We start from the raw sequence: 18,244 nt of genomic DNA on the forward strand, positions 1-18,244 counted from the left end.
CTGATCAGTGCACCGATATTAAGCTACCCGGGACAGGCAGGAAAATTTGTTTTGGATACCGATGCTAGCAACAGTGCCATAGGAGCTGTTCTCTCGCAAATCCAGGATGAGCAGGAAAAAGTCATCGCTTATTTCAGCAAAGTCCTGTCGAAACCAGAAAGAAACTATTGCGTTACCAGAAGAGAACTGCTGGGTGTAGTGAGGGCTTCCGAACATTTCCATAAATACTTGTATGGCAGAAAGTTCCTTCTTCGCACAGATCACGCTGCTCTAAAATGGCTCATACAATTCCGTAATCCAGAGGGCCAGATGGCAAGATGGTTAGAACGATTACAAGAATATGATTACGAGATAGAACACAGGGCCGGAAGAGTTCATTCAAATGCTGATGCTCTTTCGAGACGGCCATGCAGTGCAAATTGTAATCACTGTGCCAAATTAGAGAAACGATTTTTCCCCGTGAGACGAACCCATGTAATTAATGAGCAATGGCAGCCCCAACAGTTACAAGACGACCAAGAAGATGATCCATGTATAAAAAGAGTGTTGGATTGGATGCGGCAAGGTGAGAGACCTAGTTGGCAGAACATTAGTGCATGTAGTCCAGAAGTCAAGGCCTACTGGAGTCAATGGAATTGCCTGGTACTAAAAGATGATCTTCTGTACAGAACCTTTGAGAACGATAATGGTACAGAATCTAAGCTTCAGTTGATTGTACCTAAAAGTAAAGTATCAGAAGTATTGCGTCAGTTGCATGACGGTACATCAGGTGGACACTTTGGTATTACGAAGACTCTGCAAAAGGTTCGAGAACGGTTCTATTGGGTGAACTGTAAAGATGGTGTAAGAAGATGGTGCCGGAAATGTGAACTGTGTGCATCCGGTAATGGTCCAGTTGGTAAAAAGAGAGCACCCATGAGACAGTACAATGTTGGCAGTCCTATGGAAAGAGTATCAATCAACATTGCAGGTCCATCTCCAGAAACCGATGCTGGAAATAAATACATCCTGGTAGCCATAGATTATTTTACCAAATGGACCGAGGCCTATGCATTACCGAATCAAGAAGCTGCTACCGTTGCAGGTACTTGTTAAATAATTCTTCAGCCAATTTGGTGGTCCCTTGCAGTTCCACTCCGACCAAGGGCGAAACTTTGAGTCAGCTCTTTTCCAAAACGTTTGTAAATTGATTGGTCCAATAACACCAGAACAACACCCCTGCATCCTCAATCAGATGGGATGGTCGAGAGGATGAACCGAACGATGGGTAAACACTTGTCCAAAATTGTATCTGAACATCAGCGAGATTGGGACCAACACATTCATTTGTTCCTGATGGCCTACCGCTCGGCCGTGAATGAAACTACAGGTCAAACACCAACATGCCTGATGTTGGGTCGTGAAGTTCGTTTGCCCTCCGACCTAGAGTTTGGCTGCAGACCTTCCGAGGAACATGTTGCAGGCGAAGAAGAATACGTCGACCGCCTGAAGTTACGAATGAACAACATTCATGAACTTGCCCGACAACATATCCAGATAGCCAGTGACAGAATGAAAGATCAATGTGATTCTCGATGCAAGAATGAAAGCTTCGAAGTAGGTGATCTTGTCTGGCTGTATAATCCACAACGTCGTCGAGGCTTGTGTCCTAAACTGCAAAGAGAGTTACAGAATTAAGACCTACAGAATTAAGAAGTTACCAAAGGGTAAACCAAAAGTTATTCACATAAATCGTCTTGCACCATATGCTGGCTCAAATGAAACAGAAGAAGCACGAGTCCTCCAACAGGAGATGAAAGATGCCGCACAACCAAGTTTTAAGGAATTTATGTCAAATTACGCAGAGAGAAAGAGTGCTAGATTCGGCGTGACCACAGAAGTTCAGCAAGATCTGTTTAGTTTTCCAGAAAACGTATCTCTAGCCCACTGTGTTGCCCAAAACCTCGAGATGACTAAAAGGAATCTCGTCCATATTCAATAGAAAGTTCGGCCGCCTGGACGAGTTAAGAAATCAGCAGCCTAAAATTGGAAGAGAACTGCGATTGGAAGATGGTCCTCGATCTTTGCTGATTTCTGAATGATTTGGTGAATGATTTGGCTTTACTAAAAATAGGCCATGTAATAGAAAATCTGGATTGGAAAATTGTGAGAAGCATGCTTGAAGTGATCTTCAGATAAACTGGCGTACAAATCACTGTGTGCTGCATGAACCCGAAGATGTCGTACCCTTCAAAGAGAGTAGATTGTTATTTCTTCTTGAATAATCCTGTAGATTCCGCCATCCTGGGCCATCTAGAGTTGCTGATCTGGACGCTCAGATCTTAAGAGGGGAGCAATGTAGCAAAACAATGAATCACCGGCCGCAAGTAGCACGTCGAGACGTAAGCCGAGAAAATTCTGGCGGAAGCACGATATACGTGGAATCGACGCGCGGTATATGTGGAAGGTCACACCATAGCTAGGTGGCGAAGTCTGAAATGATCGACTATAACGTTATTTGCTATTTAAAGAGAGCGCCCTTTTACTTGAGTTTAGTTGAAGCTAGATATTTGTAAAGAAAACTTGTTTAAATAAATAATAAAGTTGATAATATAAATTCGATCTGTAACTTGTATAAATAAATTCGTATAAACGAACCGAGAGTATTATTTTAAACCGTAATTACGCAACAATATATATTCTCGTACTTGCTCTATTTGACTTCCTCGAATTATGTTTGTCATCGTCTTTGTTTTGGCTAGATTTATGATTTAACCTGCGTTTTTGCCTGGTGTTCCAATTATTCGAGTATATCTTTCAGTTCTTCTTTACTGTTGGCCATCAGGACGATATCATCGGCGTATCTAAGGTCACTCAAGTATTGCCCATTTATTTTGATTCCTTTATTTTCCCATTGTAATTTCTTGCACACGTCCTCCTAATACTGATCGAATAGCTTCGGTGATATGATGCCACCCTCTCCTATTCCTCTTTTTATCGCTATAGGGTTTGTTTATTTATGCCGTTTTATTCTGTTTGTAGCATTTCTGTAGATGTTGTCTATTAGTTCTGTGTATCGAAAGTTTATTCTCCTACTGTATAGTGAGCTTATTATAGACCAGTGCTCAACACTGGTAAAGGCTTTTTCAAAGTCACCAAAAGCGATGGCTTTTCTATAAGGATCTTCATTGTCAAGAAGTGGTTACAAGTACTAAAACCTTTCCTAAATCCTGCTTGTTCTTGTGATTGATACCCGTCTAATTTTGATGTTAAGCGGTTTGAGATTATTTTTGTAATTAATTTATAAATCGTGTTGCGTGTTGAGAAGGATTCATCATCATTCAGCGTCTAATTGTCCAGTGCTGGACGTGGGCCTCCCGCAGTTCACCCCACAAATCCCTGTCCTGGGCCGCTTGCATCCAATTTCGGCATAGGAGAGAAAGTTGAGTAAATTGGTCGGTAATTATTTAAATCAGATTTTTCCCCTTTTATGTAGCAGGATTGTAATTCACTCATTTCAATCACTGGGAATCGTTTTTTTCCTAAGTATTTTATTCCTCATGGTCAGGAGTAGATTAATATAATTGGTTTTCCTCCATATTTTAGCATTTTCGCTATAACTCCATCTTAACATGGGGCTTTGTAATTTTTCATTTCTTTTACGGCAGTTTTCACCTCTGTCTTGCTTTTCTCTGGTTGAAGTTTTGAGTTCACATTTTTACTTTTGTTTCTAATTTTCTTGTTATTTGGTCAGTTGGTGATTCTTTGTTGGCATATAGTTCTCCGTAAAAGAATTCGATTAGGTACATCAAGAATTTCTTCTCTGTCGTTCGTTTCTATTCTTGTCTTACTGTTGATTTTGTTTATTACTGCCCTCCCTAGTGTGGATCGTAAGCACTTCAGATTTTTATTATTTTCAATTACTTTTTCTATTTGTTGTTCGTGTGTAGCATTCCCATGAAAGGGCGTCACTTTGTAGCATTCGTATCATGGATGGACGCTATTTTGTAACATTAACACGTTAAATGCCAAAGCCTCGACGGAGGAAGCCATTTTTGTATAACAGCCCCAGCGTGGATAATAAAGGCAAAAAAATAATATGAACTCGACAAATTAAACAAACATGAAAATATACTTGGTGCTACGTAACTTTACGAGTACCTCGGTAGCTCTAAGTCTTCAGAGATCTAGGGGTGTGGATTCTTAATAGATTTTAAATAAATATAATATAGACTCAAATGAAACATACTTAAAACTTAAAAAAAATAATTAAAGTAACAAGTTAATAAAAATATATAATCATCATAGAATACAAACACATTTACATAAACATAAATATATCATGACTTTACCTTAGTGTTCTCAGTTGAATATCATTTAGGAACAAGAGAAAGGGATCAAATAATAATATTTTCAAGCAAAAAAAAAATTATTGCAAAATGAAATAAATTTTATTAAAATTTAAAATTAAAAAAAATGAAATGATGTAGACAATAAAAGAGATTCTGTTTACAAAAACATAAGGTTTACAAACAATACCTTGTCATATAGTCCTGTCCTTATCTTCACGTTGTGGATGTCCACAGCACGCACTTTTCACTGAATTTAGATAAAGAATAGTACAAAAATGTTTATTTTTATGAAAAATTTCAGCAAAATTAAATAAACTTCCAAATAATTGTTCCAAAATAAATAAAATTCGAAATGAGTCTGCTCATATTGACTTTTAAAATATTTAAATAACTTCTATTTAACTTCTTGAAGTATTTATTATTAATATTGGCACCTAATGCACGACTTTATCCATAGGCTATTGATTATGTACTATAGAAAGGAACTACAACGTTAACGGGGTTTTATTATTTCATATGGTCAATGAATCTCTATATATGAAAAAACCGCGGAGTGCTACCATTTAAAGGGGTGCGTTTTTGAGAAATGGGTGAATTAGTCCCTGGGCACAGGTTACATTAGGGTGAGTTCTATGCACTTTTGGAACAAATACGTCTACATAAAAATTGTTCCTGGTTAAATTTCCTATCTAAATATAACTTTTTAAAGTCAAAGATACTTTTTTTTACAAAAATATATTCAAAAGAAAAAGCACAAAGAAACCCAAAAGAAAGAAATTTTGTTTTTTGTCCCATAACTTTTATCCACGGGGATATAGGTATAGACATTGCTTCACAGAAAAAAAAGTTACATATTTTCTCTTTAAAATTTTGTTTGATAGAGGTCATTACGATTTACAGTTTTCGAAATATGATTTTTCAAAGTTCGCCACTCACAGCAATTTTGGGCAATTTTCCTTGTTATTTCGCAAATATTGTTCTGTAACTTTTTTCTACGTAACTTTAGGCATATGCAATGGTACATGTAAGAGGAACAGAAATCAATTACCTTTAAAATGTTCTACTGTATAATGTTGTACGACTTCTTTTAAAGAGGTTATCTTTTTCAAGGCTTTATACTTTTAACGAGATTTTATATTTTTTACGATTATTTATTAAATTTCCCATTATAAACATTTTTTTCTGCATTTAAGTAGAAAAAGAAAGCGTATTCTGTTTACTTTAAAATGGTATATTACAAAAAATTCTAGGATTATTTTTGAATAAGATATGCTTTTTCAAAATGTAATAAGTACTTGCAACGATTTTTGATTTTAGGATTATTTTTTAAATTCCTCCTTATAACTATTTTATGTGATTGTGTGTTATGATTGAATCTTATTTTTTATAGGTAATACTTTGGATCCACTTGACTCGGCCGGGCAAACTTCAAAATATGGATTAATTCCAATATTTACTGTCTAAGCTCCTGCACCACAAGCTTTGCTTGAAAAAATAGCATGTAAATGTAACAAAGGATGTACAAAAAACTGCGGTTGTAGGAAGATAGGAATTAGTTGTTCAATATTCTGCAAAGGGTGCATGTGCAAGTGCATGCGTACTAATTGTGGGAACTCTAAGATAACTGAGGTGTCAGAGGAAGATATTGAAGCTAATGCTAACGAAAAGTTGGACGTTGATTTTGGAAATTTTATAAGTGTTGTTTTCTAAGACTAATATTTATGTAGTTTTTGTAAAAGAAATAATTTTAAATAATACAGGTAACAAAATATCAAAGGATCACTCGGTTTCCATTACATATTTAAAAAAAAGATGATACGCCATTTTAAAGAACAGAAAGTAAGCCCTCTTTATTGAGCAATATATAGTACATTCATGTACAAGAAAAAAAAGTTATAATGAGAAATTTCAAAAATAATCGTAAAAAATGTAAAAAATAATTTTTTTTTAATATTAGGTATTATATAATATATAATATATTATATAATAATATTATTTTATTTTTATATTATATTATAAAAATCGTTAAAAGTATAAAACTATAAAAAACCATAATCTCTTTTAAAAAAAAGTCGTACAACAGTATACAGTAAACCATTTTAAAGGTAATTGATTTCTATTCCTATTACGTGTACCATTACATATACCTAAAGTTACGTAGAAAAAAGTTACAGAACAATATTTGCGAAATAACAAGGAAAATTGCCCAAAATTGTTGTGAGTGGCGAACTTTGAAAAATCATATTTCGAAAACTATAACTCCTAAGTACCTCTACTGAAAAACATTTGAAAGAAGAAATGCGTAGGTTATTTTTCTGTAAAGCAATGTCTATACCTATATCCTCGTGGACAAAAGTTATAGGACAAAAAACAAAATTTCTTTCTTTTGGGTTTCTTTGTGCTTTTTCTTTTGAATATATTTTTGTAAAAAAAAGTATCATTGACTTTAAAAAGTGATATTTAGATAGGAAATTTACTCAGGAACAATTTTTAAGTAGATATGTTTATACCAAAAGTGCATAGAACTCACCCTAATGTAACCTGTGCCCAGGGACTAATTCACCCATTTCTCAAGAACGCACCCCTTTAAATGGTAGCACTCCGCGGTTTTTTCATATATAGATGTCCATTGACCATATGAAATAATAAAACCCCGTTAACGTTGTAGTTCCTTTTAGCTATCTTATTTTGAATATAATCAATAGCCTACCATGACTCTGGTACTTAATCCATAACTGCTTACAAAAAGAAACTTAGGTAGTGTAGTATACACTAAAATAAACTAGCTCTTTCCCTAACAGCGGCATTTTGCTTGTGACTAGGAAGTCACAAAAGGAGAAACGTTTCTAACACTACATTTTCAGGAACTTTAAAAACTTGATTAAGAGCTATGTCGGAACTTAATATTCGAACTTAACTTTCTCAGAAAACTAAACTCTTCAGAAAACCGCGCCGTGGCGGCTCCTGCCGAGGCTCAACAAACCTCTCTCTTTGAAAACTCAAACTTGAATTCCTCAATCTCAGAACTTGAATCTTTCTCCCCAAACCAAAATGCTTCCTTCCAAAAACCCACTCCATTTCTCATTCTACCCTACTCATCCAATCAACCAATAAGAAAAAAGTTTAATCCTTCCCTCTTTCATCATTGACTAATAAAAAAGATAACTAAGCCTCCTACACTTTTTATCTACCAATAGAAAAAAAACAAAACATGTTTTAAGCCCAACCTACATAATAGAGAACCATCAAAAAATCATTTCGCAAGTCAGCAAACCTCTCCCAGTTCTACAGTTCTAAGTAAAGATATTTCTGAGTCCACAATGAACACATGTGCTCTCTAATAATGATATGAGCACGTTTTGTCTATCTAAACTCCAAAAAACCCGGCGTCAAAGGCCATTATAATATACAATGTACTTATTTTTCTCATTGCAAACTAGCTGTTCTAAGTTCAATTTTCGAGCAATAATATAAACACTGAGTAACCGAATGTAGATATGTTTACAAAATAATATAACGTCTTTCTTTTAACCAGACGGATAAACTCAAATTCTCACGTATTTTTTTTGAAACAGAGATAAATTCAATGAATTTACTTAGCGTATGAAGCAATATTTTTATGTCTACAGGGTAAGACAAAAATATGTTACGATAAATTTTCAATTTTGGTTTCTGCATAAGGCAAAATAATTGCGTTCTTTTGAACCGTTTCACGTGGTTAGTTCTTTTCTTTCCTTTTTTATTCCTTATTGTCTTTTCTTTAGAAAGTTGTTTAATGAAAGTCAGTTAAAATTAATTTTTGATGCATTTGATTTAAAATTGTATAGTCATTGGGCCCACATATAAAATTATTATTTATGACCACACCGTCGAAACTTTTTGTACTTGTTATTAGGGTGGAATCGGACAAATTTGGAATTTGGCGCATTATGGTAGTGGGCCGTTTGTCCGTCAAGCTGTCACGAAGTTGTTAATTTTATGCAAGAAAAAAATTCATACCCACATTTGTAATTTTATTTTAATCAATGGTTTTTATCATATAAACAACGAAAACAATTTTGTCGGACAAAAATATTGGGCCACTATGACGCGCCGGATACGCTAAATATGTCAAAGGACATCGCACACATCTTATGGAAAATATAATGTCACTCAAATTCAATAAAATTTATACCAATAGATTCGTTTTAAATTAACGATCGAATCTTATCATTGCGCCAACTCTCTATTTTCAAAAATAAGAGCAGAAATTGATATAAATAAATCTGAAATCAAATGGGTAGGTACATAAGTTAGAGAGAGAAAAAATATTTTAAAATACCCAGATTTTCGGTACTCCATAAATCAGCGGATTAGTTTCACTAATCCGCTTAGGCCCAGCGGGATTTAAGCTGTTATGAATAGCACTCAGAGCAATAATGATTGTAAACTAACATTTTATGGACTCCAAAAATGTGATTTCATTAAACTTTAATTGCAATTGGCGCCGTAATTAATCATAATTAAGAGTTGGCGCAATGATAAGAATTGATCGTTATATTAAAACGAATATAATCGTATACATTTTATTGAATTTGAGTGACATTATATTTTCCATAAGATGTGTGCGATGTCCTTTATGAAAATAATAAATTTATTACCACATGGTTAATTTTAACAGAATTTACCATAAAACCTTTTTAAAATAATGTGGTAACTTTGTCTGACAATTTTCACGGGGCTTATGCACAGTCGGATGCACCGAAGATGTCAATTTCCTGGATTTTTTTTATTTTTACGACCATTTTTCCGACAAAAATAGAGGTTATAAGTAGGTATATTCTAAATAAAAAAATCTAAGTTTCCGACAAAAATTTTGGGGCAAATCGACAGTCGGACAAAAAATTTAATTTTTATTAGTAAACTATAATTTTAAACTATGCTGGGTTCATGCATCCTTTATCTTCATAGTCCTTGGGCCCACATATAAAATTATTATTTATGACCACACTGTCGAAATTTTGTATTTGTTATTTGGGTGGAGTCGGACAAATTTGGAGCTTGGCGCATTATGGTAGTGGGGCGGTTGTCTGTCAAGCTGTCACGAAGTTGTCAATTTTATGCAACAAAAAATTTATAACCACATTGGTCATTTTATTTTAATAAATGGTTTTTATCATATAAACAGCGAAAACAATTTTGTCTGGCAAAAATATTGGGCCATATGACGCGTCGGACACGCTAAATATGTCAAATTTATGAAAATAACAAATTTATTACCACGTGACTAATTTTAACAGAATCTACCATAAAACATTTTTACAATATTTTGGTAACCTTGTCGGATAATTTTCACGGGGCATATGCGCAGCGGATGCGCTGAAGATGTTTATTTCCTGGAATTTTTGTATTTAGTACCACAGATGTTATTTTTATTTTGCACTGTTATTTACGTGTGTAAAAAAACTTATTATGCATATTGGATCACTTGTTGGACAAAAATAATGGGTCCAAAATTTTCAAAAAATGTTCACTTTTGTCGGAAATTGTTTTTGAAAATTCGAGAACAGATAATTCAGAACGATGTTTCTCATTGTTCAAGGAGTATGTACACAAATTTTCAGATCAAAATTTTTCCAAAATTTTCCCTTCCGTCGGAATTTTTTTTGGAAAATTTTGGTACAACTCTACGTCACGCCCTTTAAAATGTTGTACTTAGTGTGTATACCAATTTTCAGCTAAATCGATTCAAAAATAACCGAGAAAAACTGTTTTAAAACATTTTTGTCAGACAATTACATTTTTTTTTTAAGAATATAATTACTTGTAACCTACTACTTTTGTCGGAAAAATGGTTGTGAAGAAAAGGGATTCACGAACCCAGCATAGTTTAAAAGTATAGTTTACTAACAAAAATTAAATTTTTTGTCCGACGTCGATTTGCCCCAATATTTTTGTCGGACACTTATGTTTCTTTATTTAGAATATAATTACTTATAACCTCCTATTTTTGTCGGAAAATGGTTGTAAATAAAAAAATTCCAGAAAAATTGACATCTTTGGCATATCCGACTGCGCATAAGCCCCGCGAAAATTGTCCGACAATATTTTTGTCCGACAAAATTTTTTTCGCTGTTTATATGATAAAAACCATTGATTAAAATAAAATGACCAATGTGGTTATAAATTTTTTTCTTGCATAAAATTGACAACTTCGTCACAGCCCCACTACCATAATGCGTCAAGCTTCAAATTTGTCCGACTCCACCCAAATAGCAAGTACAAAAAGTTTCCACGGTGTGGTCATAAATAATTTTATATGTGGGCCCAAGGACTATCACAACCATTTTTCCGACAAAAGTAGTAGGTTAAAAGTTATTATATTCTTAAACAAAAAATGTAATTGTCTGACAAAAATGTTTGGGCAAAGGAACAGAAAACTTAATTCTTTTAAGTTTTCGACGTGCTTAAGAGGGGGCATTGTCAAAAACATTTTTGAAACAGTTTTTCTCGGTTACTTTTGAATCGATTTAGCTGAACACACACACTAAGTACAATATTTAAAAGAGCGTGACGTAGAGTTGTACCAAAAATTTTCCAAAAAAAATTCCGACAAGAGGAAAAATTTTGGAAAAATTTTGATCTGAAAATGTGTGTACATACTCCTTGAACAATGACAAACATCGTTCTGTAGTTTTTTTTTCGAATTAAAAAAAAATCCGACAGAAGGGAAAATCTCGGAAAATATTTTGAAAATTTTGGACCCATTATTTTTGTCCGACAAGTGATCCAAAATGCATTACACATGTAGAAAAACAATACAAAATAAAAATGACATCTGTGGTAATAAATAAAAAAATTCCAAGAAATTGACACCTTTGGCGCATCTGACTGCGCATATGCTCCGTGAAAATTGTCCGACAAGGTTACCATATTATTGTAAAAAGGTTTTATGGTAGATTCTGTTAAAATTAGCTATGTGGTAATAAATTTATTATTTTCATAAATTTGACATATTTAGCGTGTCCGACGCGTCCAACAAAATTGTTTTCGCTGTATGATAAAAACCATTGATTAAAATAAAATGACCAATGTGGTTATACCCTATTCCACGAACATACGCCTGTTTTGGATTACTTCAATAACGAATATTTTACTGTGCAAAATAAGAAGAACGAAAGTAAATTGCAAATTACATTGTTGTTTATTGGAATAATTATTAGCGCCATTTACTTTCATACTTCTTATGTTGCACAGTAAAATATTCGTTGTCGAAGTAATCCAAAACAGGCGTATGTTCGTGGAATGGCCCATATAAATTTTTTTCTTGCATAAAATTGACAACTTCGTGACAGCTTGAGAGACAAACGCCCCATTACCATAATGTGCCAAGCTCCAAATTTGTTTGACTTTACACAAATAACAAGTACAAAAGTTTCGACGATGTGGTCATAAATAATAATTTTATATGTGGGCCCAAGGACTAATAATTTTGTCAGTGATATATTTAATAGACGAAAGAAAAGCAACATTTTTAACGTACAAAAACTATTCTGTTGAACGATGTTTTTTAATACGTTTTGTATGATTTTCAATTTCTATTCCGCATCTATTTATTTTAGCTCTCCAGATAGCGATGACACATTTGGTGGCGATGAGCCAGAGGAGGATTTTTCTGGACGAGATGATCAATTTTTAGTATCTGATAGAACAGAAAATAAGTTTTATGGTAAGTGATATGGTATAATCTGAATATCTATAGTTGAGAAAAAGTTACAGTAAAGAAGGTACCTACCTAATGTAATATTTCAGTTATTAAGTTAAAATCGACATTTTAGTTGCTATTAAAGTCAAAAATCTTGTCAATCTTCTAAAAAAGGAATGCAATATAAAACATATTATCCTGTACACATATTCTCTTGTTAATAAAGTCAACAAATCTTTTAAATATTCTAAAAAAGGAATAAAATATAAAACATATTATCCTGTACACATATTCTCGTTGTAAAGACAATGAAGTCGACTTTACTAAGTAACAAGATACTTACTCAACACACACACTACCTACACATTACACTATCTTGAATAGAATAGAATAGAATAGAAATATGCTTTATTGTCATGAAAAATTTAACAATTTTATAGACAAAGCTTAAAAGAATCATAAATAAAAACAATAACAAATACAATTTACTAAAATTATACAAATCGTCAATATAAATAAATCATAATAAAGTCAAATAAACATCAGTAACAATCTATTGCAAAATTTAAAAAAAATTGCAAATTGCGTAGTCTACCTTAAGAAATTTAATAAGTAATTTAATAAGTTATGCTGCTGCATATGACACTCAAATATAGATTAAGATTCTACTTATACATAACAATACTGTAATTTCTTAGTTATTGGTTAAGAAAAAATTGATTGCGAAATCAACTGTAACATGCCAATGGCCATTAGTCGTTGTCGAGGCATTTAAGTTAAATAGAAAAATATAAATTATACATTAAGTCCCAATTAAAAAAAAAACAAATACTTGAATGCATTTACCAAAAAAATCAGTACATATTCTCAGTATAGTTTTCTTTGACAACTAACCTATAAAATACTTAACACATTGATCCATATTGGTCTACATTAGAATATAACTTGCGTTCATGTTATACCATCCTGTAAGCTGAATTTTATACTTGAACGTGCTTTAGCGGTAAGTTGGATTTGTATATTAGTCCATGTGGTGAGACCGCTCCCGTCTGGAAAAATTTCTGATTCGGTTTCTTTGTGGATTCCTATTTAAAAATGTTCCTTTTAAACAAATCTGAAGGGTGCCGGGCGGAATTTTTGGGCAGAAATTGTTTAAACAATTTTTTTAAACAAATACAAAATATCACGTTTTTTTGCTCCGGAACATATATTTTTGAGTTTTGTGGGTCATTCTGAACAAGAAAGGTATCTTGTAAATTTTCTCATAAATTGATAGTTTTTGAGTTATTATAGGCGAGTTAAAATCTGAAAAATGCGAAAATACGCATTTTCGAGGCTTAAAAACTCATATTCAAATTAGTATTTTTGAGGTTGCCAGATACATAAATTGAACACTAAATATTCAGCTTCAAGATTCTGAAGAGTGATCGCGTCTAACTTTAACTTATACCGTTGTTTTTTATTTGTTAAATATGCGTGTTTATCCGATTTTTTGCAGGTGCGGCGCGCTCCGTTTCAAAAATCTCCTATTTTCTTCCGAAAAATATTTTTTCTAGATTGTTTGAAACATTCTAAATAAAATAAGTTTCTTGACATTTTTCTCAAAAGTTAATAGTTTTAAAGTTATAAGCGATTTAAAATCCGAAAATGCGTTTTTTGTCATTTTTCGGATTTTAAATCGCTTATAACTTAAAAACTATTAACTTTTGAGAAAAATGACAAGAAACTTATTTTATTTAGAACATCACAAGGAATCTAAAAAAATATTTTTCGGAGGAAATTAGGAGATTTTTGAAATGGAGCGCGCCGCACCGGCAAAAAAATCGCATAAACACGCATATTTAACGATTAAAAAACAACGGTATAAATTAAAGTTAGACGCGATCGCTCTTTAGAATCTTGAAGCTGAATGTTCAGTCTTCAATCTAAGTATCCGACAACCTCAAAAATACTAATTTAAATATGAGTTTTTAACTCGCTACCAGTCTGTTCCGTTTTAATATTTTTTCTGAAATTTTTATAGTTATATTTCTCACCCTTCTGAAGACAATAGGACCTGTTTCAATCTTTCAGTCTTATTATAATAAAAGTTATAAATTTTTTAAATAAAAGGTAAAGATTCCTGAATTGCAAGTATTTAGTGATAAAATTTTAAAATTTACCTTTTTAGTCAGGTTTATTTTAAAATATAGAGTACAAAGAACAAAATATGTTATAGAAAAACTGGAGCAACTTTTAATTTTAAGAAAAACATGATTTAATTTTTTTTATTTTTAGGGTAAAATTACGATTTTGACAATGTTCCCCCACTTAAAATTTAAAATAAACCTAATTTTAGTTTTCGGCACCATCAAAAACATATAGTATGACCGAAACTAGCCATTCACCACACCATGGTCAGTATCTCGAGAAATAAGCGTTTTTTTTGGGGGGGGGGAGTGCCACTCGTCTATAAAGTCACATACCTTTTTTTCTATTACATATTTTGACTTAAAATTTTCCAGAAAACTTTTTCATGACTCATATTTTAACGCTGTGTTAGTTAAAATTATAAACTACAAAGTTTGTCACTCAACTTTTTTAAGTAAACATGAAACTTACAAAATTTGACGATAAAATGTTTAAAAATTAACAACTCCTCTTTTAATTTGTTTAAACATCTCGGGCAAATCTCATTGTTAGAGATGATACAGTAAAATTTTTGAAAGGAAACATTTACAGCAACCAAAGATACAGCGAGTTAAATTTGAAAAATCATGTAAATTGATTTTTAGAATTTTTGTATAAAATTTGATTTTTGAACATGATCCACCAAAAATTAACTTTCAATTCGGATTCACCGACCTCGAAAATATAAAGAATGATAAAGATTGGTCATTCACCTGAAAGTTGATTTTCGTGGTTGGTATAATGTGATTTTAGGGTTGTTCTAAAGCTATTTTCTTGTGGCATTTTTGTAATTAACTCTTTTATTGGGAAATAAGCCACAATTTTACTAGAAGAATTATTTCATTAACGTTTCGACGTCCAAATCGGATGCCGTTGTCAAAATGCAAAAAATATTAATGATTTTAGGGGTTGCTGCCGCTCGCCTAGTTCATCATTAGATACTAGGGCGGTCCGATAAGCACTTAGCCTACAACAGAAAAACGAACATCTTGGGAAAAGTGCTGATTTATTTCTTAACGTAGTCCCCTTTTAGCTCGACACACTTGACACAGCGATGCCCCGACTTCTTTAACCCGTCTGAAAAATACGTTTTCTCGAGGTCTGTAAAGTAGGCTTCCGTGACGGTGATGAACTCCTCATTCAACTTAAATATTTTTACCCGGCAAGTGACTTTTCAAGTTTGGAAATAAAAAGAAGTAGTACAGATCCAAATCTTGAGAACACGGAGACAATTCGACAAATTTGGTCATGCCAATGGCGGAGGTGTGAGCCGGTGCGTTATCACGGTTGAAGAGCATTTCTATTGCAAATTTGGGCTGTTTTTTCTGCAATTCAGCGTCGATCAGCCAATAATTCGGCATATAAATCCTTGTGATTTTTTTGTACTTTTTCAGATAGTCGATATAATTTACACGTTATGAATCCCAGAAAACGGTGGTCATCACTTTTTGCTGGCCGATAGAACAGTGTTCGCCTTCTTCGGAACACGTTGGAGGGGTAAAGTCAACTGATTCATATTCCTTGGTATCTGGTGGGTACCACTAGTTCCATGTTTCCTCAACCGTTAGAAACTTTTTCGAATTACGCTTAAACAGTCTCGAAACTATTCTAGAGTAGTGGTCTGATGGGTGCGCTTGTTGTACTGAGCGAGCAACTGCGGCACCCATCGTGCAGACAGCTTTTTGATACCCAAAATTTCATGCAGAATATAACCTCCGCGACCTTTTCAGATGCCTACTGTCTCAGATACCTAAGCGCACTGCGTCGGCGGTCTGTCAATACGAGTTCGTAGATTTTTTGACGTTATCTTCCGTGGTAGCCCTTTTCGGGATACTTGGACGATCTTTATCAAAAACTGACGTACGACCACGTTAATACTCCTTAAATCAATTTTTGATGCTCGCTATCGAAGGAGAAGAGTCACCGTACATAGTATCCAGGCGCTCTTTGATTTCGCTGCGCGATTTCCCTTCCAAAAACAAGAATTAATTCCCTGACCGATGTTACCCTCTTTTAATTTTTTTAATCCCCAGAAACGCCAGCTTCCACACGCGGTGAAAACAAAACTACAAGTCCGATTCAGCTGAGATTTTGACATAGGCCGTCCACAAGAATGTATTACACTAAATTATTATATATTACATTAAATGTAGATTTCTTTTGTAATAGTGGCACCTCGGGCGGAGAGGCTAAGTCCTTATCATATAGTTGCAAAAAATATTACTTTATCAATTTAAAATAATCTACGACGAGAATTTGATAGAACAGTTTATTGTTAACTATGGACGTGGTTAATCAATTGAGGTTTTAGGCCTGGATCCCGCGTACCAAAAAATAGTTGTACAATAGCAAGCTGAAAATTTGTTTATAGCTTAACGGTGTCTAGTCGGACAAATTTTGTGTACGGGAACACATGTATAGGGGAAGTTTTAATTATGGAACACGTTACAGGTTTCGAACGTCAGACTACGAAAATGTTCCATGTACTTTGTCGGACAGAACCTCCAGTTTTATTTGTTATCCTTTCATTAAACTCTCATGCAAATATCAGACTACTATTTCCACCAATATAATACCTGTCATTTAACATGTTCTTCGTGTCGGGAAAATGCCCAACATATCTGTCGAACAAACATATTTTCATATATTATATGAAGTTTGCTATTGAATAAACTTAAAAACAACCTGCTAGTTTTTACAATCATAAACTTGTCAGGGTGACACGTTCCACAATTAAAATCACGTTCCACAATTAAAACTTCCCCTGTTCCGGTGTTCCCATGCATCAAAGTTTGTCCGATTAGACACCGTTAAGGTATTACCAAATTTTTCAGCTTGCTATTAATCAATGTTTTTTTTGGACGCGGGATCCAGGCCTATTTGCTTATTACTTATAAAAATTATATAAATTAAAAAATGATAAACAAAAATCCCTAGTAGATGGGTAAAGACAAAGGTTTTTTTTAATTAAAACTATACACTTTCACGTTGGAGAATACACCCAATCTGGAACTAAAAATGCATTAATTTGTTGTTCTCCGAAATCAGGTAAAGTTACAAACAATAAAGAGCCTATAACGATAAAATTTAAACATTTCTAAACATAAAGACTAAATTATAAGGAAACTCAACAAATTTTAAAGTAACAATGTTGATGCCGTCTGTATAAATAAAAGAAGGCCTTAAGAAAACTTACAACGTAACAAAAACCTGCTTTTATATTTATGTATACTTCATCTAATTTACTTACCGTTGCACGTCATCCGCGTCATAGCCTGTGAGGTCACATGATACCAACACGAAATATTTAGGCGGTAGGTCTGTTCCTTTTTAGAATCATTTGGCAGAGTACACGGGAATTAAAACCACTAGACATATTTTATTGTATACGCGTAGAAATAATATTTAAAGATTTCTATCAGTGTTAAATTAAAGAAATATACAATAATATGTTTCATTTAATTTGTATAAATCGATTATAAAGCGTTTTTATGAAGCACATTTGTTCGGAACACACTGTAGCTGTAATCGAACGAAGGTGACATTTTAGAATAAATTGGTAACATTTATTTGACAGTTGCGGTGATGACACTTCATATTTGTTTATATTCTTTTTTGCACGATTGATCATTTTTGACTGTTTACCGTGACAGATTTTACGTCAGTAGGTAACATTTACTAGCAACTCGACGGTAAGTAATCCAACTCGACGGTAAGTACTCCAACTCGACGGTAAGTAATTCACTTACCCTCGAGTTAAAAAATCTCTTAATTTTAATTTATTTTTTGAAAGAATAAAGAAAACTAACGAATTATTTATTAATATTGAAACTTATGGTACAATTTGTTAAATTATTTAATGAAATCCCACTTGTTTGGGCTGTGGTTTCACTTCTAACAGAAACTCTTGCAGAATCGCATACATTAGTAGTATTACTAGTATTGCACAACATTTTTTCTCTTCAAATACGCGATCAAAGTTGAAAACTTGGAAATATCAATGCCATCATAAAGAAAAACGGTGGATTTAATCATTGAATATTCTGCCCAGAGGCTTCCA

General features: G+C 33.3%; 1 protein-coding gene across 1 annotated transcript in view; it reads left to right on the forward strand.

Moving 5' to 3' along the window:
* The window catches only part of LOC114337914 (probable cationic amino acid transporter), a 1,427,575-nt gene that overhangs the window by 1,168,739 nt on the left and 240,592 nt on the right, over positions 1 to 18,244 (forward strand). The window contains exon 10 of the mRNA XM_050641785.1: positions 11,933 to 12,039. Coding sequence (XP_050497742.1) covers positions 11,933 to 12,039 — 107 coding nt within the window. The remainder of the gene's footprint in view (positions 1 to 11,932; positions 12,040 to 18,244) is intronic.

Source organism: Diabrotica virgifera, chromosome 1, assembly GCF_917563875.1.
Source record: "Diabrotica virgifera virgifera chromosome 1, PGI_DIABVI_V3a".
NCBI lineage: Eukaryota > Metazoa > Arthropoda > Insecta > Coleoptera > Chrysomelidae > Diabrotica > Diabrotica virgifera.